General features: G+C 38.8%; 2 protein-coding genes across 3 annotated transcripts; one reads left to right on the top strand and one right to left on the bottom strand.

The window, feature by feature from the left end:
- Positions 1-61: 61 nt before the first annotated feature.
- On the bottom strand, positions 62-27,482 carry trpm5 (transient receptor potential cation channel, subfamily M, member 5). Of its 2 annotated transcripts, XM_077564695.1 has the most exons (27): positions 26,437-27,482; positions 22,106-22,163; positions 20,827-20,891; positions 15,842-15,983; positions 15,588-15,768; positions 13,757-13,923; positions 13,463-13,640; positions 13,241-13,305; positions 12,004-12,189; positions 11,618-11,717; positions 11,396-11,514; positions 10,704-11,051; positions 9,298-9,441; positions 7,356-7,479; positions 7,068-7,213; positions 5,658-5,770; positions 5,496-5,588; positions 4,958-5,216; positions 4,473-4,591; positions 4,268-4,400; positions 3,239-3,413; positions 2,907-3,075; positions 2,651-2,829; positions 2,442-2,574; positions 772-844; positions 583-673; positions 62-467 (listed from the first exon to the last, which is right to left on the bottom strand). In XM_077564695.1, exons 2-27 carry the CDS (start codon positions 22,130-22,132, stop codon positions 406-408), a joined length of 3,591 nt encoding a protein of 1,196 aa, XP_077420821.1. In that variant the 5' UTR covers positions 22,133-22,163; positions 26,437-27,482; the 3' UTR covers positions 62-405. The 2 variants fall into 2 exon arrangements, with proteins under 2 accessions (XP_077420821.1, XP_077420822.1); XM_077564696.1 differs by lacking the exon at positions 22,106-22,163.
- Positions 26,660-27,757, top strand: LOC144050983 (cyclin-dependent kinase inhibitor 1-like). The gene is made up of 2 exons (XM_077564698.1): positions 26,660-27,148; positions 27,268-27,757. The coding sequence occupies exons 1-2, from the start codon at positions 26,734-26,736 to the stop codon at positions 27,363-27,365; spliced, it is 513 nt and encodes a 170-aa protein (XP_077420824.1). The 5' UTR covers positions 26,660-26,733; the 3' UTR covers positions 27,366-27,757.

Genomic DNA, 27,757 nt, shown 5'->3' with positions numbered 1-27,757 from the left:
TGCAAAGTTTCCAATGACTTATAGCCTAAACTAAATAAGAAATTGACGTCCAATTCATTTAGGCATCAGTTATACGCAGATTTTCGCAATTTTGCAGCCTGGCCCACTCTCTATCCAACTATCAAACACCTTACATTACGGTACAATAATGTACAATTGTCAGACCCTTTTGGACCCATTTGTTTTATCATTATTATCACAAGAGGCACACATGGCACATCATGTGTGACAATACAACTATATAACACTTTACAACATTAAGTGTATTCAAACAAAGTCAGTATCAATTTGATTTACGTCATCTTTAAGAATACAGATGAAAATAGTTATAATTATCTACTTAATATCACTACTTACTATTATAGCTTCATATCCTTTATTTGTCACTCTACATACAGCTAACCTTTAGCTCATTTGGTTTCTTTCTTCAGTTTGACTTTGATGGGCATCATTGCTCGCCTTGCAGCCTGCCAAAGACAAAGCCATTTGGTGGTCCATTAATTCAAATAAAACACTTCATTAAGTGAGTGTAGTCGTATTATCGGTTTTACAGAGCATCATTTTGATTGCCACTTGACTCACCTGGTGCAGTTGGAACTTCTTTTCCACATTTTAGTGTGCTCAGAGCAAAACATTCCGCCATCCAAGATAACACCTCGCCACAGTATCTGACCTAGATTAAATCCAGGTGTCACAGGTGTTACTCCATGACATACAAGAGAGATTCCTATATGAGATATGAAAAAATATGAATGTCAAGTTTGGGCATACCTGAGCTTCCATGGATGCCAGTCGTTTCTCTTGGTCCTTTACCCCACCGATAATTCTTAGCAAACTCTGAACCCTTGGCAGCAAAAAAAAAAGAAAAAAGGTTGTAAAATTCAGCATTTTATTATTTTAAATAAATACACAAAACGTACATCCAATTGTTGTTTTATGCAAGAATGTACTATGCTTTAGCAATTTCCTGTACCATACAGACAGGCATTCACCTATAGAGACCATTCAGTATTACATTGCAAAAACAGAAATCTTAAGATATTATTTATTTTATTTTATTTTTATTTTTTTATCCATCCATTAATCCATTTTCTTAACCGCTTATTTCTCACTAGGGTCGCGGGGGTGCTGGAGCCTATGCCAGCTGGCTTCGGGCAGTAGGGGTACACCCTGAACTGGTTGCCAGCCAATCACAGGGCACACAGAGACGAACAACCATTCACACTCACAATCATAACTAGGGACAATTTTAGTGTTCAATTAACCTGCAATGCATGTCTTTGGAATGTGGGAGAACATGCAAACTCCACCCAGGAAGGCTGAAGCCCGAAATCGATCTCAGGTTCGCTGCGGATGTGCGCAAGTTTTTTTTACTTAAAATTAAATTGTCAGACAAGATAATTGTGTTTATTTTAAGATACATATTACTTAATTATCTTATTTGATCAAGCAGTCTTGGCATTGAGTGTTAACAGACAGTTTTAAGTACTGTGAGGCTTAATACAAGCATTTTCCACATTTTAAGATGACAATTAACAAACTATCAAAAAACTATCAATGAGTCCTCTGACTCATTGGTGCAGTTCATTTCAGGCATCCGAGCAGCTGTATCATGAAAGAAACTGGGGTTTCATAAGTTGAATTTTCTTATTTTAAGATTTTGCATAATCTAGCAATAAGATAAATTGGAAAAAAAGTATGAAAACAATCAGAAAAAAGTGCAATATAGCTTAAGTGGTTAATTTCGTAATTTTACGAAGCTGATTTTTTTCCTCGTTCTGGTACCAGCTCGGTGGTCTAGTGGTAGAATGCCTACCCTCAGACTTTGAGGATGTGGGTTCACTTTCTGGCTCGGTTATATTAAAGACAATAAAAACGGGACCTGTTACTTCCCAACTTTGACACTCGGGCAAAGTTATCCAAGTGTAAAAAAATACTTATGTATTTTAAGAAAATAGTTATATTTATTACAGCTTGAAAAAAGTCAATACTTAACTTGTTTCTAGTCTAAAAATACTATTTTCAAGACCGCTGTGGTTTATATGAGCATAGTATTATTTTCTTATTTTTCGAAATCTTACATGTAAATTTAAGTTAAAATTTTCTTGTTCTGTTGGCAGATAATTTTGCTTATATTTGAATAAATAATTTCCTTATTTTACTATATTTTTTAAATTAAATGTTCTACTGTCCTTTTTGAAGTGCCTTCTTAGTGTGAGCTCATTTTGAGTGAACCTGCAATGTTTTACCATTTTGAGCAGGAATGAGGAATTATACACCAACTTTAGCCATCTCGCTGGCCTTATTTGAGAAATCAGAAATTGATAAATGATGACATTCAACCACTAAAACACATTTCTGGTCAGGAATGAAAGGAAATAACTATAATTTGAGCTTTACAGTTTTGTTGTAAAATAAATGGATAACAAGTACATCATTACTTTGAGGATGTACTCTTGAGTCGCTCCTCACTACTCTCCCAATGTTGTCGCTCGAGTTTAGCCAGATAGTTCTCTTTCTGGACAGTCTCCCATGTCATCAGCCGCTGGTCAAGCCCTACTGGTAGCTCTCGCTCTAGTAAAACACGGCAGAATGCACAGTTTTATAGTCTGAGTGTTATATAAAATGTTAGCAATGTGTGTCATCCTACCAAGATGCTCCTGCTTGGACTCGGGCTGCTTGACAAGGCTGAGAAGGAGCTGAGAGAGGTGACTAATGATAATGAAAGGTGGAGCCAATGCTGGGCGGCTGTGATACTCAACAATTAGGTTGTACCTTTGGAACTTCCAGAAAATATCAGTGTTGCCCTGTACAACCTGGAAGGTGTAACTGTATATCACAAAACAAACACACAATGAGGGTGCCTGCTTCCTACAGTTGTTCTTCAATGTTTATGAGCTCCTGACCTAAACATGGCAATGAGCAGGTTGAGCAGAAGGACATTGGTCACAAGAAGGAAGATGACCAGAAGGAGGATGACCAGCCAGTTGGCATAGACATTAGGACATGGTGGCCGTAGGCCCTTGATAATCTCCTCCGACTCATTGGTGCAGTTCATTTCAGGCATCCGAGCAGCTGTATCATGAAAGAAACAAATGGACCTAATTGTAGTTAACTGAAATCAGGCCAACTCTAACTGCCTCAACGAAAAACATTAAACATGTGATACAACTGTTTTAAACTATAATGTTTAATTACGTTTACTCAAACATTATTGGTTCATCCTGCAGGCATTTACCATCTATTTCCTCTAAAGGAATTTGTCCAAAAATGTGCAAGTAGGGGCGATACAAGGCTCTGCGAAAGACCCAGTCGATCCGGGGATCATTAGGATGGAGAAGAGCCTGGGTCGCCACCCCGTATGCAATGAGCCACACACTCAGGAAGAAGAGGAAGAAAAAGACATCCTTCATCTGGAAAGAAAATCATTGTAATGCTTGGGATATGGAAGACTTTCACATCTTCTATTTTTTTAATTAACAAAGGTTTATCATTCACGACATTAGTTAATTGGAATTTAATGACACCCAAAGCTATAGCTGAATTAAAAACAATTAATACATAATCCTCAGTTTTGTGGTTTTACTGATGAAGAACTGCACTGCATCATAATGAAATATGTTTGGAATACACAAGACTGTGCGACACATCCAGTATACCTTCAGGACATTCATCCATCAATTTCTGTAGCGCTTGTCCTCACTGGGGGAGCAGTAGCTACCCAAGCTGGCTTTGGGTGAGAAATGCCAGAGACCAGTGAAACATTGAAAAACATCCATTCACACTCACTTTTGCACCTTTGTACAAAAGCGACGCCCGCTAAGTTAGGACGTTATGTGAAATGTAAAAATGATTGGCAAATCCTTTTCAATCAACATCAATTCCATAGACTACAAAGACAAGATATTTAATGTTCAAATTGATGAATGTTATTGTTTTGGGGACAATTTCTCTCATCTCTCAAATAGCCTGGCTGCATAAGAGTGCAGGTACAAATGAGTGGCACATTATGGAGCGCAAAATAAGGCAATGCACTCCTGAGCAAGTGAAGTTGTACATAATGCAAGAATGGAAAATAATTCCTCTACAAACCCGGAGAAAATCGACAGGAAGGCCGGAGCCAGAGCTTCAAAAGCAGAAACTCTAAACCGTGGAGAAGATGTGCTAAGAACGTTTGTGATGTCAGGTTCACCTCGTCATGAGTGCAAAGGTAAAATAAATATCAAATGTCACGTCGCAAGGTGTTTGCATGAGTGTTTTTGTTCACCATTCTCTCCACAATGATGATCTTAGGCCCCAACTGCTTATGAATAGCAAAGATGTGGATCAACCGCAGGGTGAACACCATGAAGTCTATTGCGAGAACAGTCCTTCCTGCCTCGTAAGTGTCATCGACCATCCTGCCATCCAAACAAACAAAACAAAATGTTCCTTATATTGTTCTGTACCGGTATGTGTTCTTTGGTATTTACCTGCATGAAACACCAACGACGAATAGTGAAATAGCAACCATGTCACACTTGTTCCAGTTGTCCTCCACGTAGAGCTTAAACTTCTTTAAGATGTTCATCTCTTCATCTGAAAAAAAGCTCTGCATGGCACACATTTTTAAATTACAGTAAAATTCCAATAATGTTACAGAACATAAATGTATTTTATACAAGTATTGCCTTTTATTGAAAACAGTACACCTGCGCCTCGTCGCAACCATTTGGACCTCATTGTCTTCAGAATGCTTTATGTTATTTATATAAAGAGATTAAGACTGTTTAAGAGCATATCTAGCAACGATTTGGTTGGTGTCAAGCAATCATATAGGAAGGCTAGTACTCAACAAAATCCGTAAATGCCATGTGATGTGAATTATATATAATATGTAACAAGCACTATAAACAATCTAAAAGTATCCGCAAAGTAATCATTAACAAGAAGTGTCATCTAATGTTATGTGAGTCACCTGACGAAGTTCTTCCAGCACCAAGGTGAACACCCAGAAGTAGAGCATTATCTCAGGGGCCCCAGGACCAAGTGGGGGCGGTGGAAGAAAGTCCAGCAGGAGCACGTAGGTGAAGAGGAACAAGAAGGCAAAATACATGATGACGTTACCGAGGAACACCGTGACGGGAGCACTCCAGAAGCGACGCCAGCGACAAAGTAAGAAACGCCACCACACTGATGCGCAGCTCTGATCTGCTGGGGCACCAGGTGAAGAGTCCCTTCAAAAAAAATGCAGAGGACAGGATGGATTTCATGAAGCATCGGTCAGCAAGTCTTCCTCTAAAAAATATTTGTCTAACGTTTGAAATATAACCAGAGATGCAGCAAGGTGAAATATCTGCCTCACAATCATGAGGTTAGCATGATTATTTTCTTTATTTTATTTGAAACAATTTCTGGCTTTACCCTGGATTGTGCACTATTATAAAAATCATGTGCACAAGAAAATCTTATGTTATGAGAAAAATCATAATTCCTGCATATTAATAAAAACTTACAGTGGGCCATCTTCATCCGTTAACAGTAAAACCTTCTCTGTGTCCAGCTCCACAAACGGTTCCTCATCGCTCTGATTGTTCAGATCCTCATCACTGCACAAAAAAAAACATACATTGTACATTGTAGGGGAAGAAAGCTGCATTAAATCCAGATAATCGCACCAGAACTTTATAAGGTTAGTCCAAATGAGAGGTGGGCAGAAGAAAGACACAACAAGCTTGGAGATGGCTGTGTCTGTTGTCATTGCTCCCCACCAAATCTTTGTCAGGAGAGCCTGAAAAATAAATACATATAAAACAAATAAATAATTAAATACATAAAAAATGTGTTTGTCATTTTTTGAACATGCTAAACTAGGTACACTTGAATCATGCCACATAGGGGCAGTATAAGACATTACACAGATCTGCCTTCCAGTCACAGATTGTACTGTCCATGCTTGGATGTTTAACCTAGTTAAAATGCAAATTTTTGCCATTAATCAAATTATACCACCAGGTCCGTGGACCAGAATCCAGTTCATTGCTGCGCTAATGCAATGTAATTACTTGAATGAGTACCCGGTCCATTAATATGGGCACCTTGTACAGGTCAAAACATCAAATATTTAGTAAATTCATGGTGTCTTGTGTCATGTAAAAATTCTACTCTGTGAAGGGCAGGGTGAAATTTTCCTCCATCCATCTATCCATCCATCCATCCATTTTCTTGACCGCTTTTCCTCACTAGGGTCGCGGGGGTGCTGGAGCCTATCCCAGCTGGCTTCGGGCAGTAGGCGGGGTACACCCTGAACTGGTTGCCAGCCAATCGCAGGGCACACAGAGACGAACAACCATACTCACAATCACACCTATGGACAATTTGGAGTGTTCAATTAACCTGCCATGCATGTCTTTGGAATGTGGGAGGAAACCGGAGTACCCGGTGAAACACACGCAAGCACGGGGAGAACATGCAAACTCCACCCAGGAAGGCCGAAGCCCGGACTCGATCTCACGTCCTCTGCACTGGGAGGCGGACGTGCTAACCAGTCAGCCACCGTGCTGCCCTCCATCCATCTACACATTTTTTATTCCACTTGTCCTCATTAGGATCACAGTTGAGCTGGAGCCTATCGCAGTTGACTTTGGATGAGAGACTGGGTACAGGGCCACATCACATATAGTGTAGACAACTAACCATTCACTCTTAGAATCGCACTTATGGACAACTGGCAGTCTTCGATTAGCATAATAGTTTTTGAGATGTGGGAGGAAACAGTAAAGCTAAAGGTGAGATTTGAATCCCAAAAATCTGAAATGTGAGGCATGCTAACCACCATGCTGTGTGTCAGTGCTGCTTGCTGAATTTTCCATCTTACAATAAACATGAATTAATACACAAAGTGGCAATTTGAATGTTGTTTGAGTAAAATATTGCAGATAACCGTAAAAAAAAAAGAAGGAAAGATTACAACAACAAAAAAACACGTGAACCGAGCTAATTGACTAAAAGCACTAAACAGAGAGCGAGGGAGAGAGAGAAGGGAGAAAAAAAAATCGATCCCACTGAAGTGGAAATTGTTCTGTTACCTGAACTCCATCATGGGCAAAAAAGGACTTGGCATCAGCCTCAGTTGCCAGGTTGAGGACCGTAGATTTGCTCCAACACTGTGTTCTTCTTACTAACAATGCATTAGCCCTGTCTTCACTATTGGAGTAACACTCTCCAAACACATCTGTTATTGCACAGGGAGTACATAATAAGATGTCAATTTTCTGAGGTCCACAAAGAAAATACTGTATATCAGTGTCTGTTGCATTGTTTCACCTTTTGACTTCTGATCTCACAGTCAGCTTGACAGCAGATGAAGTACTCACCAAGGGCAAACTGTTCATACTTGGCTTCCTTCATGCTACGTGCAGACTCGGCCTCAGATTCAAGTCTTGCCATCTCTTTCAGAATCTTGCATCCTGCCAATGCTGCTGCTACTGCCTCAGGGCCCTGAATAAATGAAACAAATGTGAATCTAAAGTTTTGAATCATCATCATACATCTTGGTTTGCGGATTTGCCTGGCTGTACATATGCACTTTTCTATTTATTAACTGGGTTTTAACTCAACAGACTTTGTGTGGTATGAGAGCCAAACATGCCATCTGGTGTCAACTTGTTTAAATGTGAATAGCTGTGCATTTCCAATGTAAACTACATTTAGCTCATCACGGTATTGATTGAGATGGTAAAAAAAAAAGTGCTTCCACCATGGTCAGACAGCTACCTAAGAAGAACGTAAAACAATTAACAAAGAGCAAAACATTGAACTTTGTGTTCTTTCTTTTAGGCATGTGGTTCGCTTTTGCTTCTCCATTTGTTTTAAAAGAGCATATTTATTTGTGCTCAACCCACTATATTAGAAAGAAAGTGACAACTGGTTAAGAAAAAAAGTCGTACAGTTCAGACTGGTCATTTTGATATATTTTAAACACACAAAAATATATATACCCGATATGCACACACTTACTGCCAATTAAGTGTCTCTGCTTGAACATCCCCCGAACTCACAAAAACCTAATGGGAAAATGCAAACTCTACATCCCACAGAGATGCTGCAGTAGTGCAAATAAAGGTTGTATACAAGTAACGCTCAAAAATCTATTTAAAAAGTCTTATAACATTGATTCTTTACCAAGCCTGCATCAGAGAAAGAAGAGAGTAATTGTGGGAACAAGCGAGCCAAAATAAACTCCAACATAGCGAATGAATCTTATATAAGCCCATTCTATTCCCTAATAAAGCTTCTGTTTTTAAATGTGTCTCTTATCGTTCTGGAGTTTAGCAGAATCATGAAAATGCTACATTGGGCTAATTTACACTCAACTTGGAGGAGGACTCTGACCTACAGCCCTTTTTCACATTGTACTGTAATAAGTGCATGAAAAATGAAATGAAATGAAACATCATACAGGCACAACTTGATCTCTTGCCCATAATAGGAATGGCACTGCCAGTTGTATACTATGCCAAGTCATATTTTCCTTGAACATACTAAGAATATTTAATTGCTCCCTGAAGGGACAATTTTGACAGTGTATAGTGTATCACATTATATGTATATATGTATATTGCAAGATTGTGAGACGCTGGCTGACATTCTATGCACATAGATGAGATGCAGTGCTTGCATGCTGCAATGATAATTGCAATATATTAAAGCTTGTAACATGAGAGATACTTCAAACACTCAGAATCGTGCCAGTATGTCGATAATATGACCATTAGTGGCGGCAGAATGTGCACACTTTGAATGAAATTACCATAACTTCGGATAATGTTTGAAATAAATGCAGGGACGGAGCAACCAGGGGTGACGACTTGAAGCATTGCAGTAATTGGTTGGCTCGGTCCAGAGAAGGACAATAACAAAATCAAAGCCACCGTAAAAAGATGCAGAAAAACAGAGTACTTCTATCATTGATTGGTGTCATTTAAACTATTCATAAATCCAAACTCTCATGTCATCAACGCTGAAACATGACCTTTATTTGAATATTGCTGCAGGAGGTATACATGCTTTTAAGTTCAAGCCAGTGATGATGATGGAGTTTCTTCAGCGGCCCCATTTATTAAAAGTGGGACTTATTGTATGTGTACCTGCACACTAGCCCACATCACACACACTATACATACCACAAAACTACCTCTATATAATTAAGATCATCTCAATTTGATTAGCTGTTTTGCTGTTGTTGTTCAATGCCCGGCATGTAGTTGCAGAATGAACCACACCATATTGTGATGGAAATGCAATGACAAGACATACCATGGCCCAAAAGTAGTTAGCCATCTGCTGTCGGTTCTGAAGGACGGCCCAGAGGAAAAGATCCCTCCAAGGATGTTGGCAACGCTCTTCCAGTTCTGCCAGGTTCTTCTGGCTGTGGAACAGTCGACCCTTTGCAGGCTTTTCCTGGAGTGCAAACACAACCCAGTTGTAGTTCATGCAGCTTGCATAATATTCACATTTTGTTTTCACGACTTCGGCAAATTTAATTCACTGTGGGCTAAAAGGTTTGGAGTAGGGGTGTCAAAATGAACGCATTCATTTTGAGTTAATTTAAAATAATAAATAAATACATTTAATAATAATGTATATATTTGTGGAGACTGGGGTCAAGTTGTATTTTACCATTTAAAAAATGTGCAGAATTGCACAAGTTACTTCCTGTTAAAGATGAGGTGTCACCAACGTCTTACAAATGTCATTATGCCATCCAGTGGGAGAAAAATGGCCTCAACACAAATCAATATCACACTATATACAATATTAGGAAATTACTGTATCAATGACTAAAAGAAGCAGCCATATTTCTATTAGTTTAACATTTTTTCCACTTTTTTGTTAACAGGAGTATGAAAACTTTATTTTACTGTACATTTCATTCACATTTAGAACAGATATAAAATTTGCGGTTAATCGTGAGTTAACTATTGAAGTCATGCTATTAATTCCGATTAAAAATCTTAATCTCCTGACACCCTTGTTTTTCATTCCTCCTAGTAGCTGTCTGACCATGGTGGAAGCACATGTTATAGAGATCAGGATTTACCATCCTAAATCATACTGGGATGAGCTAAATGTAGTCATACGATTAATTACGATTAAAAATTGTAATCGCTTGACACCCCTAGTTAATAGTAGCATTTAGCCACAAGCCATGATAAATACTCACAAAATACAGCATAGGCACGCAATTTCATGATACATATTTTGATTTTGTCAAGTACTATGTTGTGTTAGATTGTTCAATTCTCTATATAAATAAATATCCATCCATCCATTTTCTGAAACGCTTATTCCTCACAGGAGTCGCGGGGGTGCTGGAGCCTATCCCAGCTGGCTTCGGGCCGTAGGCAGGGTACACCCTGAACTGGTTGCCAGCCAATCCAGGATTAAATAAATATTTGCTAGTATTTGTTTATGCTTGTAAATTTCAGAGATGTAAATGTCACCATATGGCATGTGGGTGTGTTATCAAGCACGCCTCAATAAAAATGAACTGAATAAAAATCATTTGATCATTATTTTTGATTTCATAGTGATTAATGATACTTGCAAAGATATTATGAAATAGCATAATCATGTTAATACATTTCTAAAAGCGTCATCTACAAAAATAGAATGCTTTGTGTTCATTTTTGCGTATCCTTAAGATAAAGTTCATCACTCACTGTTGGAATCTTTTGGTAAAATCCTTTGCAGGAGTCATGAAGAAAGTCTTTGAGCACTTTGGCAACCTCATAAAGTGTGAAACGGGGTTTGCGTTCCCCCTGCTCTGACACGTGCTGCCCAGGAGGCCCAGGTGTCCTTGCAGTACCAAGCAGACGCTGCTTCTCCTCATATTTTTTCAGAAGTAGGTTATGCAGGAGACTCTTTTCTGACACGGACCAATAAAGCTCCAGTAGACGTCCGTAGGTGAGGAACTCGCCCAGGTTAACACCGTTGTCCACAAATAGACGAACAAAGTCTGGTTTGTCGTTGATAAGTGCATCCATCATCACCTCTTCAAGGTCACACGCCTGCACAGACAATGTTTGAGGTGTAGTAATCCCAATTTAATTGTCAAATTCAGGTCATAAATTTGTACCGCCTACATAATTTTGTGACTCATTCGCTGCCAATGACGTCCATAGACGTCAAAGATCAATTTTAACTTGGCTGGAGGTTAATAGGAAACAATCAACTTAGCAGGTTTAAGGAGGCCAAATATAACACTTTTACAGACTAACTTTGAACTCATTTAAGATCCCTCATTCACTCACTATCACAAATAGGCTATGGGCTTTGCTTAACTAAAATGCAAAACATAATTTACAAAACCTTGCAGATTTTGCGAATTACAGGTAATAACTATGTCTCTCGCCTTCCACTCCACATCTCCATTGAAGATTTCACTCTTGGCAATGTCCACTCGGTTCCAGGCCACAGCCAGCTTCAATTCATCAAGAAAGTCTTGGGCTTCCTGACTTTGACTCTTACAAGCTCAGACACACGTACGCACACACACACACACAGAATGTCAATGGTGCCATAACCCGTGAATAGCAATTATTCTGAATAGCATTTGTCATAAAAAGTGCTTTACCTTTGACAAGAGCTTTGAGGATGACTGTGTCCAGCTCAGAGCTTTCTTGTTCGGGGTCATGGACAGTGAGTAGATGCCCGTGATGCAGTATTTTCTGGATCTGATTGGTGGATGCCAGGCACATATTACAAACAGTATTTTGTCATATCTGAGTAAGCAATTTCTGGTGATAAATGTTGTTTCATGATCCTTTCCCAAATTGAAGACTGTTTCACTTTTTATACGTCTTGTGTTATTTTTAATTGGGCCATCATGTACAAATATGGATGAAGGGAATCCCATTTTAGCTGCTCTCTTTCCCATTTGTCCTATTTTGCAGGCAACGTTCAAACCTCTTGACATTCATAACTCTACGCCTGCTTCCATGCTCAACACATCACCCTCACCAGCTTGACCCAGTTTCGTATGTCCGCGCTGTTGTAGGCGTTTGGAAAGGTGCCCAGCAGCAGCTCGTGAACGCCGTCTGTATCCCAGCAGCCCCTGTTCATGAGTGTGACGAGGATGTCAGCCACTCCTCCTGAGCCAGCTAGAATAAGCCAAGGTGTCGAATTGCCAATGCCTTTACACATCCTCTGCAGAAAAGGACAAATTGTTGATGCACGTCAAGTTCACAGACTCTTAGTTTAGCTCCCCTCCAAAAAAAATACAGAAAGGTGTTTCTTTAGTTAGCCTCAGTCTGCATCTTTGTGAGAAGGCACAATCAAAATCGGAGTCACAGCCTAATGTGCAGACACTTAGCCAAGTTTAAGAGGAAGTCAAGTCAAAAAAATGTTTTACAATAATATGATCTATGCATCACCTCTAGTCTAAACAAGGCATTTTGGTTAATATTGTGATTGTGGAATATGATTTAAGCACTTAAATCCACCCGTTTTTTTTGCCATATTGCCACTTGCTGTTGACTGAAAATGACATCACAGTGGGGCTTAGCTTGCAAACGCTACATTGTCAAACCCAAAAAACAGGTCAGCCCTTAGGCACTGTGATGTCATTATGTCAAGAGCAAGTAGCAAAATATGAGTTTCATAAAAACAGGTGGATTTTTCTGCTCGATTTATATTTCACAAATGCACTATGGAATGCAATGTTTAGAGGGTTGTGGCACCCTATAATGCAATAACTTCCTGAAAATGCAATAACGCCCGGAAATGGAATAAAATTTGCATAACTCGTTCAAAAATATAAAAACTCTATTATGTAATAATTTCAGCAGTAATGGAATTAAAAAAAAAATTAAAATAAAAAAAAAAAAATATATATATATATATATATATATATATATATATATATATATATATATATATAGTATTACATTGGTAAAAATGTTATTACAATATCAGTCAGGATTTTTATTATTATTACATTTTTGGTAAAATTATTACATTACGTTTTAATACATTTTTGATAAAGTGCAATTTTTATTACATTTTCAGGAAATTATTACATCATAGGGTGTTACCGGGGTGCATAGAATATATTATTATTAATAATAATAATAAAAATAATAATAATAATAATAATAGACTTCCCCTACAAGAGCCAGATTTTGACAAAATTAAGAGACCATACAAATCATATTTGTTTAAATAACCAACCAACAACAACAAAATCAATGAGCCCAACCTTTAGGATTGGAGGTTCACCGTGGACCAACAGACAAAGAACAGGGATCTCAAAACTTCCTGCACCTTTAAAAACAAAGGCAGGATTCACACAACAAATGATGAAAGTCTGCAGACTGCATCGGATTTAATGGTCTTATGAGTCTGCAGTGCTTTTACATGTTCAAATAAGATATTGTTATTGTGTATTTGTTTAGCAATGTTTTTCCTCCCAAGTCTTTACCTCCATAGCCTGTGCGCTGAAGAGAAATGTGTTTGAGCAGCTTCACTCTCATTTCACTCGTGGCTCCGGGTCTGTTTGGATCTTCCTCCACAAAGACAAAATGAGAGTGGTGGCTGTCCAGAGAATAAACTGACCCATGGGGCAAGTCCTGCGGCTTGTATACTGCTGGCACATCCAACTTAAAGTGATAAATACACATGACATAAAAACATCATCAGGATGCCAGCGTTTACTCAGAGAAGTTGGCCCTGTTTGTTCTTCTCAGTTGCATGTTTCCTGTGTGCCCTTAGACACCTTGGCGCCGAGGAGTGCCTCTCGGTTGTGGATCATGTTCCAGGGTGCGATGCCAATGGCCACGACACGAACTTTTGCAGAAGTGCTAGCCAAGGAGTGATCTTGTACGGCCTGACCCAAGTGCTTGGTGATGCCAAATCGAAGGCCATTAGTCAAAATCCATGCCCCTGGAGCAAAGAGAGATTGTTGCATAGGAGTGTCCAAGTTAACTTGGTTGATTTTTGTCTATCATGCAGTTTATCAATAATAATCACAATTATGAGTGTGTGTCTGTGTGTAACGTACTTTGAGCATGCACATTTTAATGCAAATATGCATGTGATAACTCTTGAGCAATGAAGATGGATTAATATCCTCATTATTTAGGAACACTAATCACCATTGCTGAGGCATGTCATGGAAGCCAGCTAACATTACCTCCATCGCCTGATAGTCCCTCCCTGTATTACCCAAATGCTACAACCTGCTTGGTTCCACATTCTCTCTCGCTCCGTCCTGCGGTAGTGGAGGCTACAACAGCCTCACCCTTCAGCGAATGTGTGAGTTTTGCACATTTTGCAGCATATTAAATACGATTCTTTAATTTCATTGCATTCTCTCATTTGTGGTTCTCATGCTGCAAGGCGCGTTAGATACCTGCTCTCTTGGTTCTTCACGACTGTGAAACTAGCAGGGGGAGTGAAACAGACCATACTATATCCTGACTGAAGTTTGACCAATTGGGCCGCTCCTTCAAAGGGAAAAAGTTGAGCAGTTTTCTATAGGCTACTACATGTTGATTGGTTCAGTTTACTGTCAATTGTAAATGGAACAGTGGAACGCTCCCTCGGATGAAAAGGTAAGAAATATATGAATAAATATTATTAAAACTTTTTGAAAACATATTGGAGAGTACCAAGACTGCATGTGTCTGACATGCTAACATAGCAGCATCAACCTAATGAAAGATTTTCCTTTTTTTGTTTAAAATAACGAAGTGTAAATGCCCATGATTAATGCAAAAAAATATCTAAAATTGACCCTCTGTATTATACAAGGGTTGATTGAAAAAATCCAAAATTTGTCACATTTTATAGATGTTTACCAGTAAGTAAAAGTTGTACATAAATAAATAAATAAAATGCTAACAAATATATATATATATATATATAATAAAATAATAATATTTTGGAAAACATGATTTTAAAAAATATATTTGAACAACCTTAATCATAGGTATGGGGATAAAAGCATACACTATAAAAATAGTTGGGTCAAAAATGGACCAATCCTCTACTTGGGTCAATTTGACCCCACTTTGAGTAAACAAATTGGCTCTTTTAGTGTAAAACAACTCTTAAATATTGGTCAGATCCTTTACTTGAGCAAAATAAATTGGGTTCTTGACTCAAAATGGGTCTTTTAGTGTAAAGCTACTTTTACTTGGGTAAAAAAAAGAAGAAAAGAAAAAAAGGGGGTCCTTTAGAAGAACACAGAAAGTGGACCGGTCCATTTTTGATCCATAATTGGGTTACTTTTGACCCAGCAGTTTTTAGGGTGTACATTTAAATAAACAGTACATTTAAAAGCATAATAAAAGAATATCAGTAATACCGGGCACTGTATTATACACAAGCACACACACACAGTTTGCAGGTATATTGCTCGACAAGGTCAAATTTGGATCTCATTAGATGTGCATTTGCAATGGTTCTCTATATTGTTGATGTGAGAGTAGATTACAAATCAATTATTTCTAGATTAACTGTGATTAAGTTACTCCTTAATTATACGCATCGGTCTGGTGCCTCCACCGCTTAATGCTTGTTTGGCTTAGTACCTCATACTATACCTGTGCTTTGTGCAGCTTTCACAAGACCTTTTCTGAGGGTGTCCCTGAGCCAGGGCTTCATCTGAGCCAGCTCATCTCCTCCCACTAAAGCAACTACCAGATGTGGAGGAGCAAGTCCCCACTCCTCTGTCAGCATCTGGAAGATGTGCGCTGGGTCGGTATTGTCTTGCACCCTCATAAACTGGAAGAAAAGTGAAGAGGGTAAAGCGACCTACTCTTTCTCTAACTGTGTGATTTTGCTTTATGTTGTCTACCTTTCCTTTTGTCTTGGAGATTCCAATGAAGTCAATGTCACCCACTCTTCCAGCTGGCCACTGACTCTTCATTCTTTTCTGATCTCTTACATTCAGCAGTGTCTTGTCCTCTGTAGAGCAGCATGAACAGCTCTGGGGGACACTAAACATGAAAAGCAAATGTTTTTAACATACTGTACATTATGTCTTTACATTGTTAATATGGATAGACCGATTATCGGGGCCAATATTTGGCATTTTGGCAAATATCGGCATTGGCCTTTTTCACGAGTCTGAAGGCCGATAAAACTGGTATCTCACTGAGCGAATTTTGGGTTTTCATCAGGATTTGTAAGATGTTCATAGCTGGTTTATGGTTTTTAATTCTCACAAAGTAGCTAGTTTTTAACATGTTCAGACAATTTTTCACTGTCTGCGAAGATCTTTTGAAACCTTTTACGAACCCTGGCGAAAACACAAAATTAGCTACATTCGCATGCATTTGTTGCTCAGTGAGATACAGAGAACTTTACAAACATGCATTTATTTATATTTTAAGTTAATAAAAGATGTTGCTGACAATGAGAACTTCATACACATTTTATTTTTTTAAATTAAGGAATCATGTTGAAATTTTGGAAAACTTTATTTACAGTAGAAAAAAATAGGGAGCTATTCCCGTCTTAGTGTTTTAAACAAAGCTGTCTATTCTTTTTATGTTTAAAATTAAAAGGAAAGTGTTGAACATTTGAAAAGTTGTTTTAACAAACATGTTTAATGGCATTTTACAGTTTTTCTCCATAGGTTTGGCGCATTTCTTGAAACTGAGATGACATTTTCAAAACTGCAAGCTCATTTGGTCAAACAGACTTACATTTGTGCACAACCTATCAATGTATTAGCAAAAGCACAAACCCTTTCCCAAAACTGGTCACACATGCTTCACTCCAAGTTCCTTTCCCAAACAAAGAGTCAGTACTGTCACAACTGCAAAGATCCTTCTCAATTGATTTGGCTCATCTGCATTCACTTAGTGTTTTTGCTTGGATGATTTTGCACAACACCATGGTTCATCAGCAAAAGCTCATATCTCTCCCAAAACAGCTTATCTATGTGTCAAATCAAATTTCTATGTCAGTGCCCCCAAAATGCATCATCCCTTTGGCATTCTGTGAGCACTGCAGGTCAAAATCATTAGATGTTTTGCTACAACAGCAGAGGTGCCACTAACAAAATATAATTGTATATAAAACTGAGGGGGGAAAAGGATTTTACAAGAGCAGTTTTCAAAGTTTGCGGTTTGACATACTCCACTCACAGTCAAGGAAATTGCAACACTTTTTATTGACACAAAAGTTACTTAGTTATTAGAGTGCAACAAAAAAAAGTGTCAACCGAAATCTGTATATTCATGAAAAACTACTAAAATTATACCTAGCGTACAGCGTAAATGAAGAACCAACTACTGTAACACTTTCACTACACAGTAAATTCTGTCGAGTAAATGTGACTGTATTTAGAGTGGGACCAAATAGACTCAGTTTTAGCGTAATATTTTCACTTGGAAGAATGTAAAGTAAAGAAGTGAAAAATAAATAAGTAAAAGTCACTCAAGGGTTGAGGAAAGACCTTTAGCTTGGGAGATAGCCAATCGACGCCCTGAGCAACAGAGCTCCTGCTGTGTGCTACTGTAGTAAGTAGTCAGCTGGAATCTTCATAATTCCGAGACCAAAAACATCTTGTAGCTAAGCAAACAGTAGAAGTGGCGTAGCTCAGGTGGTACTGCGGCCGTCCCCCAACCGGAAGATTCCTCAACCCTTCAGTGACTTTTATTTTTTACTCTCTTCCAAGTGTAAATATTACTCTAAAACTGAGCCTATTTGGTCCCACTCAAAATAGAGTCAAGTTTACTCTAAATAGAGTCAAATTTACTCTACAGAATGTACTGTGTAGTCACTATTGTCACCTTCCCCCTCTTGGCCATCCATACTGCTCTTTGTTTGGCCAAAGGTCTTCATCCACGTCGCAGCCGATATTTTCCCCTGCAATGCTGCGAGGGAAAAAAACGGTGTGAATGTCTCAACCATCCTCTACACTGATCCCCTGTGATATGCTTGACTAATTTTGACAACTGAACAGATGATTTTGCATATTATGACTTACACACTGAAATCCTGCTGACATGTTTTGGAGAGGACAGCCATTAGACTGAAAAACAACTAATCCTGTTCGATAAGCAAGATGTATCCATTTGGAAAATGTGCTAAATGTGGGCACATTGTGCTAACTGTAGGCTAAATGTACACAACCATTTGTACAGATCCACTGAGGCAATTGAGACATGTACTACGACAATGGCAATTTGAATGAAAGTGATGAGAAATGCCATTCACTTGAGACCAATTGTAAGGTAGTTTTGGGATTTGTCCATGGTATTTAGAAAACGTCATCTCAGTTTCAAGAAACCTATAGAGAAAAATTGTAAGTTTTTTTTATTTTTTTATTTTATTTTGATGCTTATATTTTCACCAGCTCAGGGTGTACCCCGCCTACTGCCTGAAGCCAGCTGGGATAGGCTCCAGCGCCCCCCGCGACCCTTGTGAGGACAAGCGGTTAAGAAAATGGATGGATGCTAATATTTTCTTTTTTACTGAAAATGATTATTGGCTTGAAATATCGGTTATCCCCCTCCTTGACTAATAATAATCTGTATTGGTATCGGCCCTGAAAAAAATCATATCGGTCTATCATTTATTGTTAACAGCTAAATAAAATAAAATATTATGTAACAGATATTGCCCGTCACCCTCAATTTTTCCATTTTATTTGCCTTTTTAAACATTTTCCCCTGGAATGTGTGTGCACGTCTTAAACTCTGAGTTTTCAGTTCAAAAGGACTCTTTGAGTTTCCCTCCAGCAGGAACTGGATTTCGTTTTACAACCCCCAGGAAACGCATACCACAGCTCCTACAGACTTGAAGCAAGCAAACTAGCGATTACTTATCAGTCCCCAGACCATCTTTTACGGTCTGGTCTATCCACAGGAATTAGCCATGTGTTGTTGGAAACAATGCCCCTTTGGAAGTTATATGGTACAACAGTGCCCTCCAGCGGTCACTATCGGTTATCTTCAAGAATCCTGTCGCTCCTAATTAATCTGAAGTCTACATAATTCGGGACATACACGCACTCTATGTACTTGACTGACATCAAGTGACTCCTGTTGATTACCTTTGTACACAACCTGTATGTCTATCTCAAATGAATGATGTGTGTAATTTCTGTAGCCACCTAAGTTTAGCTAATTAGTAAGCTTGGCGGATTCAATAACTTTATGATCGCGGTAATGTTTGAAATGTGTTCAGAATGATAAATGAAGCATCTGGCTTGTCAATTCTGATCAAAAAATTATCAAATACTATCCCAAAAGATTGGTCTCAGTCGACCAAGTCTGCTTCATGCGCACGGAAGAGGCGGGACCAAACTGCCGGCCCCCTGGGACACAGTTTAAAAGCCAGCGCGCGAAGGAACCTGTCTCTCTTCCCCTCTCTTTAGCCCTATGAACTTCTCCTGACCATCACTAGAAACGTGGTCGCCGGACACGCTGAGGGTGACCACGCGGCTTCTTTCTTTGAGCCCCGGACTTGAGCCACAACGCGCGGCCCAAAGCATGCATCTGTTCCTACCTTCCGCTCTCAGAATCACGCAGCGCCCCGCCGACCCGGTTCCACGACGACTGTTAGGCACTGAGCCGCTGCGCGCCAGCGACCCCTTTCTGCTCCAGCCGTGCTCCCGAGACGCCCCGCAGTGCCCACACCAACTGACTGCGGCCTATCAACCGCGCAAGCACATCACCACCAACCGGGACGTGCGCCAGCTAAGGACCTGTCGCGGCCTCCATGCCGCGCGTGCACCTCGCCACCAACCCGAGACCTGGTGCAGCATTCCACCATTCAACCGAGGATTGATGCTCGAGAGTCCTTCTTTCTCCTGTGCCAACTGAACCAGTCCACAAATTGCGCTGTCATTGCAATCTGACCATATACTACTGGTGCAACGTTTCATTCAAATATAAAAGGATGGACAGGTCAAAACGCTTCCATTTCTATCCCCCATCTACCTTTTTCATTCCCTTTTTATCTTAGTTAGTTAGGAAGCATGTTTTCTTTTTATCTTTGATTCACATTTTTATTCCGTTTCATTAATAGGTTAGGCTGTGACTGATATATGTGTGTGTTTACTAAATAAATTTGTTGTCTAGAAATTCAATTTCTGCCGAATCATTTGTGTTTACTGAGTGGATTAGTAATTATTTTATGAAAGCAAAGAAATCTATGATTAACTAAAGTAGCAACTTCATATTATGAATACTTGATAATAGGATTTTTATCGTTTATTTTGCTCCTACAAACAAGCAAAGTCAACGTGGTGCCCCAGAGTTTGCTGAGGAAATTACAACTCCCCTCAGTACCGTCTAAATTTCTCATAAGCCATTACGGCAACCCAAATAATCGCTACAGTGCCGTGTCTATCAGCAACAAATGTCCGTACTGTAACACAGAAGTGACCAGACATTGGTTTCCGGGTGTCGCTAACATGGTTTCATTAACTATACTTTTCAAGGCAGAAATGCTTGTGTTGTCTAATTTTTGTGATTGACTTAGTCCATTTTTTTTTTAACCAATTCTAAAAGACAGATTATTTTACAAGATTTTTCACTTTTTAAAGATTTTATTTTAGTTGTCAGTATTAAACATACATTTATCTAAAGCACAATAAGTATGGCATAGTGTTTCATGATTTCCTTTATTAGTACAGTATTATCTATCTATCTTTTATTTATTTTTTTTTGCTGCTTGTCTTAACCAGAACTTTTTAAACTATGGAACTCTGTCAACTTAGATAGATAGATAGATAGATAGATAGATAGATAGATAGATAGATGGATAGATAGATAGATAGATAGACAGATAGATAGACAGACAGACAGACAGACACAAACACACCGGTGCTCTTCTGACCATTCCAGTTTGTCCCCACATCGCAGGCATGTTGTCTGTGGCCGTAGCCCCTACAAACAAGCAAACAAGCCAATATTATATGCACTTCCCGCTAAACCAATTATGACTCATTCATCACCCACTTCACATAACAAAAGGTTCTTTGAGGAACTTGTGGTCAATGCAAAACTGGCAGAATTTTCATCCGCGCTCCATATGCAAAGCGGCTCTTAGCATATGTTTGAACTTGAAATTGACAAAGCACCACCGCTCATTGTTGGATGCCAGCAGTAACTAAATCCAATCTCTCTGATCAATTCACGAAAGTGGTTTTGTTGGGTCAATTGATATAGTTATAATATGTATTTTTTCAAATTAACAGTCACTGTCGCAGTAGTTTTGATTTTTTCATTACATTGAAATAAATATTAAATGACCCATTTGGCTGGGTCTTAGTTACATTTGCAAATATTTGTACGCTTATATAAAAAAGAAGAAGATTAAAACACCCTTGGGACCTTGTATTAATCAGTGAGTAGGAATCAGCTTGTGGTTACAAAGAAAGTGAATCGTTTGTGTTTAGTCGTCTGTTTTAATGTAGGGATGCTGGTTGTGGTGGGAGCTGGTATTATTTGACTACAGGGAGAGGATAAAGACTATTGGATGTGCAAATGATCCGATTTGCATGCAATCATTTGGGACTTAACGACCAGCTGTGCGATACACACACATAGACACCACCTCTCTCCTGAACATTTGAAGTATCTATTGAAGGATGAATAGTTCCTCAACATTTCATGGTCAAGAATCTTGACAAGTCACTCAATCTAGCTGGATTTATGACTGACCACTGACAGCCACACATTCTACAACACTAGCACAATAAAGTGTTCAGTACACAAGCTTTATCAAATATTATGCCCTTACAGTAGCCTATAAGGATTGTTCAAATCAGTTTTGATTGACATCCTCAGAGAAGTAGTAGCTTCAAAAGGTGTTGATTATTCTGTGGTTGCAGTTGGCAGTTCTATTAGTTTATAGAATTTATTGCATCATAATAAAAGTTGCTTCCAATCTTTTTTTAAAACTCTCCTGTAATTAAGATATTTATATAATATTATATGCAGTACAGATAGATTGACGGACAGACAGACGGATAGATAGATAGATAGATAGATAGATAGATAGATAGATAGATAGATAGATAGATAGATAGATGGCACTTTACACAAAAATATTGTTCTAATAACAAGAGAGTAAGACAGTAGCTGCTATATGTACTTACAAGAAAATTGTCTTGTCTGCCCAGCATCACTGACTGATCCTTTCCTGCTTAAACACACCTGAGAGGGCGTAGAAGTTTACCTCACAAGGCTTGAGTGAGACACTTTGGCCACCAGGAAGTGGTGTGGATCTATCACGGGAACAATACCAACAACACCACTCATTTGCATACTGCTATGCCAATAACAAGACTGGAGGCCAAGGACATACTGTACTAGCAACATTTCCACAAAGTTTCACTTCAGAAAGTGAAAACCATACCCTTTATTGGGCGGGGTAAGGTGAGTGACTTATCCATTCTGTTATTTTGTATGACTCTAAAATACATTTTATTTACAGTATTTGCCTAAATATGGTTAAATATGGTTGTTACTCATCAACACTGTTGTGTTTAGCACATTTGTGTTTTGTAGAAAATGGCAGATTTTGAGCAGAAAAATATGACTCTAAAGTTTTGCGCAATACATTACAAGTTGAAATTGTCCTAATGCATGATCTCATGTGTATGTCAGCAAGGCCTCACACCACATTTTGCCGTTCGAAAGTACACTATTGCACTCCACCGCCAAAGGTTCTACACATGTATTTCCAGTTATTTTATTGGGTAATTTCACTATAAAGATTATTTTCCAGCCACTGTGACAACGTAATATGCGTCGCTGTTGGTCATTTCGTATGACTTGCGTCGTGATGGCGAATTAATGTCACATGCTGTCGTGACACATTTTTTATTTTTTTTATGTGGGGGGGGGCAAGGGGGTGGGAGGGCAAGGGGGTGGGGGGGGTATATATTTTTATAAAATGTTCTTGAAAACTTGGTGGGTGGTGGCCAGTTTACTTGGGTGGCCCGCCCAAGTATTAACATGGTGTGGGAAACACTAAATATTGTGAAGCGAAACCGTATAAAGTCAAAATATATAGCCTATATTCGTTCCCTATATTAAACATATCATATCATGTACTCAATGCCAAAAAGTTTATATTTTGGATGAACAGAGTAGTATCATCATAAAATCATGACTTTAATGTAATAAGAGAGGCACTTCGGATCCTTTTCTCCTCTCTAGGTTACTGCAGTTGAAGTAAGTGTACCACACAGTCAGCTACAACAGTGCTGACTGTACAGATAAACGTAATCAAACGATTCAACCACATTCAAAAGCTATTCTAAAAAATGTCTATAGGCAGAACAAAGGCAAAGGCAGTGGTTAAAGAGGTCCTTGCTCCCAAAACAGTGGTTGATGTTCTCAAGACCTTGAAATTAGATAAAAAAAACGATCCAATTCTCTGTACAGAAAGATGCATCAAATAAAGGCAACAGGAAAATGTATCCCCTTGCAGTTCATTGCTTTAGTCCCAAATGCGGGATCACAAACAAAATGCTTGATTTCACTGAGAATGTGGAGTAGTCCGCTGCTGGGATTGTAGCTCGCATAGAACAGCAGGACAAATATGTTTTATTATTTGATCAAGTTGCAGCATTTAGTTCAGACAATACACATGTGAATTATGTAATTCACAACTCTGTATTCACCAACAGAAGAAACTGAAATATTTCTTCCAAGGAAACTAACTGCACATTGTGCACAATACAGAGAGGCAGGCTCAACCATCCCACTGTAGCTGTGTAAAACATTGTGCTGAAAGTCTCTGCCTTCTTTTCCAGTACATCAGGCAAAAGGAGAGAAACACGCAAAGAGTTCAGTTTTGTAGGTTTTATGATGATGATGATGAATACATTGAAAACATTGGCAGTTGATACAGATAAAAATGTAACACGGTGGCTCCATCATAGGGGCCGTGCCCATGGGGCCCATGGCCCAAAGATGCTATGTTGGGTTATTTTCATTTATGAAAGGTGGCAACCCCAATAATAGTAACTAATAATCAGACTACTGTATACACTTCCCATTATGGATAAAGGGAAACTCCAGCCATGAAGGCCCATTTTTCGCTCATAAATTCTCTGTATGTATTTTTTAATCAGAAGAATGATAATAGCTTGCATTTTCAATTTCATCCATTTGTTTTGGAAATATTAGTAAATAAATAACTCATAAAAAAAAAAAAATCCCAGTAGCAAGTCTAGCCACGCCCCCGCCCCCCCTCTCATCCTGGTACACGTCACAACCAGGACATAATTCTACGTACAGAATCATTGTACATACAGTATATGCCACTAATAACTTCTGAAAACAGGTATTAATCTGCACTAATAATTAAGTGGATATTTCTACTTATTGCCACTTCAACCTCTGAAGCCTTTATTAGCTTCGCCATGTCTGATTTATAAAAGAATGAGGAAATGAGCAACTTACATGCAGTTTCTCTCATGCTAGATTTGCTTTCTGTATTAAGCCCCCAAGATACGAACACAATGCGTTCCGAGCGGCTCTTTGTAAGGTGAATTGTTCACAGGTCATTATATATTAAAATTTAATCAAAAGGGTTAGCTTTTGTTCTTGAAAACTGTTGTTAGCTCCACACTTGTCCTGATTATTTCACCATCGTTACAAGGCTAATGTCGTTTTGAATTATTATCCCCATCGGTGATCAGTAATGTGACCATTTGCAAGATACCTCGTCACTCACTCTCGCAGTTTGCTTGTCTGAGTGCGGTCAAAGGCAAGAGACGTGAATGTTGAGCTTGTATGGGTTGAACCATGGGAGGGGTCCGTTTTGAATTGTTTGTTTACAAACAGAAACGGTCAAAATTCCGGACAGTGTCTTTAAAACTGCCATAATATCGTCGTCGTCATGTCACGATATATAAAAAGCAGCACATCTGTTTAAAAAATCAGGTTGATTTCCATTTGTGCAGTTCTAGCACCCTCTGGTGGCTAGTTTTTTAGTGCAGTTTAATTTTCATAAGGCATGTTTTGGCCCTTCTATGTTTAAAATCCACACTAATGGTCAGATGAAGAGGAACATAATATGCTTGTGAAGCGAGTCAATATGTGGAGGAACTCAATTTGTGTGCATTAGCAAGTAAGTGCCTCAATATTAAGTCTTATTAGAGATTGTAGGTTGTTTGCTGTAATGTACAAAAGCACAATTTTGTTGTTGTTTATAGTATCTTTACATCCCTATTAATTAGTTGCTTGCCTGGAGTCCAAGAAAACTTGTGCCGCTAAATGTCTAAAAACGGAGACCAATCGGCACCAAAATTCCTACACATTTTCCTACTCTTGTCCACACTAACCTGTAAAAGTAAAAAACAACAATCAGCACAATATTTTCGATTTTATGAAGGCGATGGTGTTTTTTCCTCATTGAAGCTCACATTAGGTCAATAAAATACCAATTAATGTGCCAAATGCTTTTATATTTTCATAGGTTGAGGTGGACAGATGTAGGAATGTGCATAAATAATATCCATGTTTTGGTGACGATTGGTCACTGTTTTCAAACACGAGGTGACAATGGAATGTGACAAAACAAGCCATTACATTTTGTAATGTAAGGTAAGGTGTAAGACCGCATTGGTTGAAAGAACTACGCACAGTTTTCTGAGCAAAATAAAAGAAGCAAAGTGAATAATTTTAGAGATCCAAATCTATTGTACCACATATTTATTCAAAGGTTAATATCAAGGGCACTAACATTAAAGTTCACTATTCACAACAAATATATTTCTTTGTTTTTAGGGGCAAAACCAGCACTGAATGAAGCATCATACCATGCCTTCTGCTCAGATGTGATTGAGCAGTGACTCATCACTGGACAGAAGATTCGACATATGACTCAAAGTGATCAAACTGTACAGTTGGTGCTGAGGACTGAAGGGTCACTTCTGGTAAATGGTGAGGATGTATTTAGAGTGAGGATTTTTTTTTTTGAAATATTTAAAACCAAATATGTATACTTACACATTAGGCCTTCTTTGGCAATGCAATGTTTATGACTGAACAGACATGATGCTTGGTCTCCTGAAAAAGTGATGATTTTGGAGGTAGAGTATATAAATAACTAAACTAAATGTGTGAACTCGGATTTGTGATAAATGGCTAATATAACACACTATGGTTTATTGTTGATTTCAACATGCTCCACCACCTGCCAATAATATATGAATACAAAACTATATATTACAGGCTATTATAGGCTATGAGAACACTACTCCACATCATTAGACAAAAAAAGTCTACACACCACCGTTCAACTTTCCCCATCATTAATGAACTGAATCTGTACTACACAAATCATTTACACAACTTACACACTGTTGCAGGCACATGCATAATAGCAGCAAGTTGAAAGACAATAATAGAAAGCAGGACTAGTGAATTTTAAAGCTCAACAATTGTTGCACTTGAAAGGTAAAACACTCACCGGTTACTGCATTAGGTACACCATGTAGGCTATACAACTTTACAGTATACACATTTGAACATTACAATACTGTACTACAAAATGGCGAGCTCGTGTACTGTATTGGAATTATAATGAGCAATTTGGAATAGCCAACAGCCATCGCCTTTTCTTGTTACATCACACTATTAATTATGCAAAGGCTGCCTTTTGGCCTAGAGCTACACGCTGCAGCCAATCAGCAGTTTGTTTGCCATATACAAAAAGGAGCTTTGTAACCTGCAGGCTGCAGCACCAAGGGAAGATTAGATTCACCGAATGCTCGGAGTGCAGAAAAAACAAAACTCTGGAAACATGAACCGCGGCGTGCGCAGGTGTTTGTTTGGCCCGGTGGATCACGAGGCGTTGCGCCGAGAATTGAACCTCAAGTTCCATGAAATACTTCTGGATGACTGCCGCCGCTGGAATTTTAACTTCCAGACCGACACCCCGTTGCCAGGCAGGTTTGAGTGGGAGGAAAGCCCCGCTGGCGGCACCGCAGCTTTTCACCTCAAGTCTCGTCAGCCGAAGTCCGCTTCTCCGGTCTTGGACGAGGGCAGGCCGGCTGAGAGCGAGGAGGGCAGGACCGACCAGGAGAACTGGCCCGGCATCTTCATCGTGTGCCCCGCCGAAGTGACGCCTGCCGGGAAGAAGAGGCCTCTCCCCACGGCCAAACAAAATGCACAAATCACAGGTATTGTTAACCTTGATTTGTTATCTTACGGCGTTAGCTAATAGAAACAAGTCGCCGTTCAAATATGATTATTCATTAAACAAGGCTGTGAAATAACCTTTACATGTATGTCCTTACAGACTTTTTTGTTAAGAGGAGGAGGAGATCTACGGAGGGCAAATGCACTAACGTTATCACAAGTTCTACCGAGGCAGCTTTGTGCAAAGCATTAAGATGATCACACTTTCGGTGAAAAGCTACGATGGCGACAACGTTTCCTCTGACCAAATCAGTTGCTGCTTTGATTTGATGTTATTTATTTTCTCCTTTTGTTTCCATTTTCTTATGTTCTAATTTATCTTATTTATGTTCGTTGCATTATTATTATTATTATTATTATTATTATTATTTAATGAATCTGTGAATTTTTCGTGTTACGTTGTGAGCAAAGGTGTTCCAGTTTGTTCGTTCTTTGCCATTGTTTACGTTCGGTATTTGATGCGGTTTTTGTTTTGTTTTGTAACTTGAGGAAAATACTAAAGTATTAATGTTGCCTACTGAGATGCAGAGCAATGTTGTAAATGCCTGCTAAAGTTGTAAGTTTAATAAACTATTATTTCCTAAAGTAAA

Source organism: Vanacampus margaritifer, chromosome 4, assembly GCF_051991255.1.
Source record: "Vanacampus margaritifer isolate UIUO_Vmar chromosome 4, RoL_Vmar_1.0, whole genome shotgun sequence".
Classification (NCBI taxonomy): Eukaryota; Metazoa; Chordata; class Actinopteri; order Syngnathiformes; family Syngnathidae; genus Vanacampus; species Vanacampus margaritifer.
Note: the sequence above shows the minus strand (reverse complement) of the source record. Positions and strands in the feature narration are given on the sequence as shown.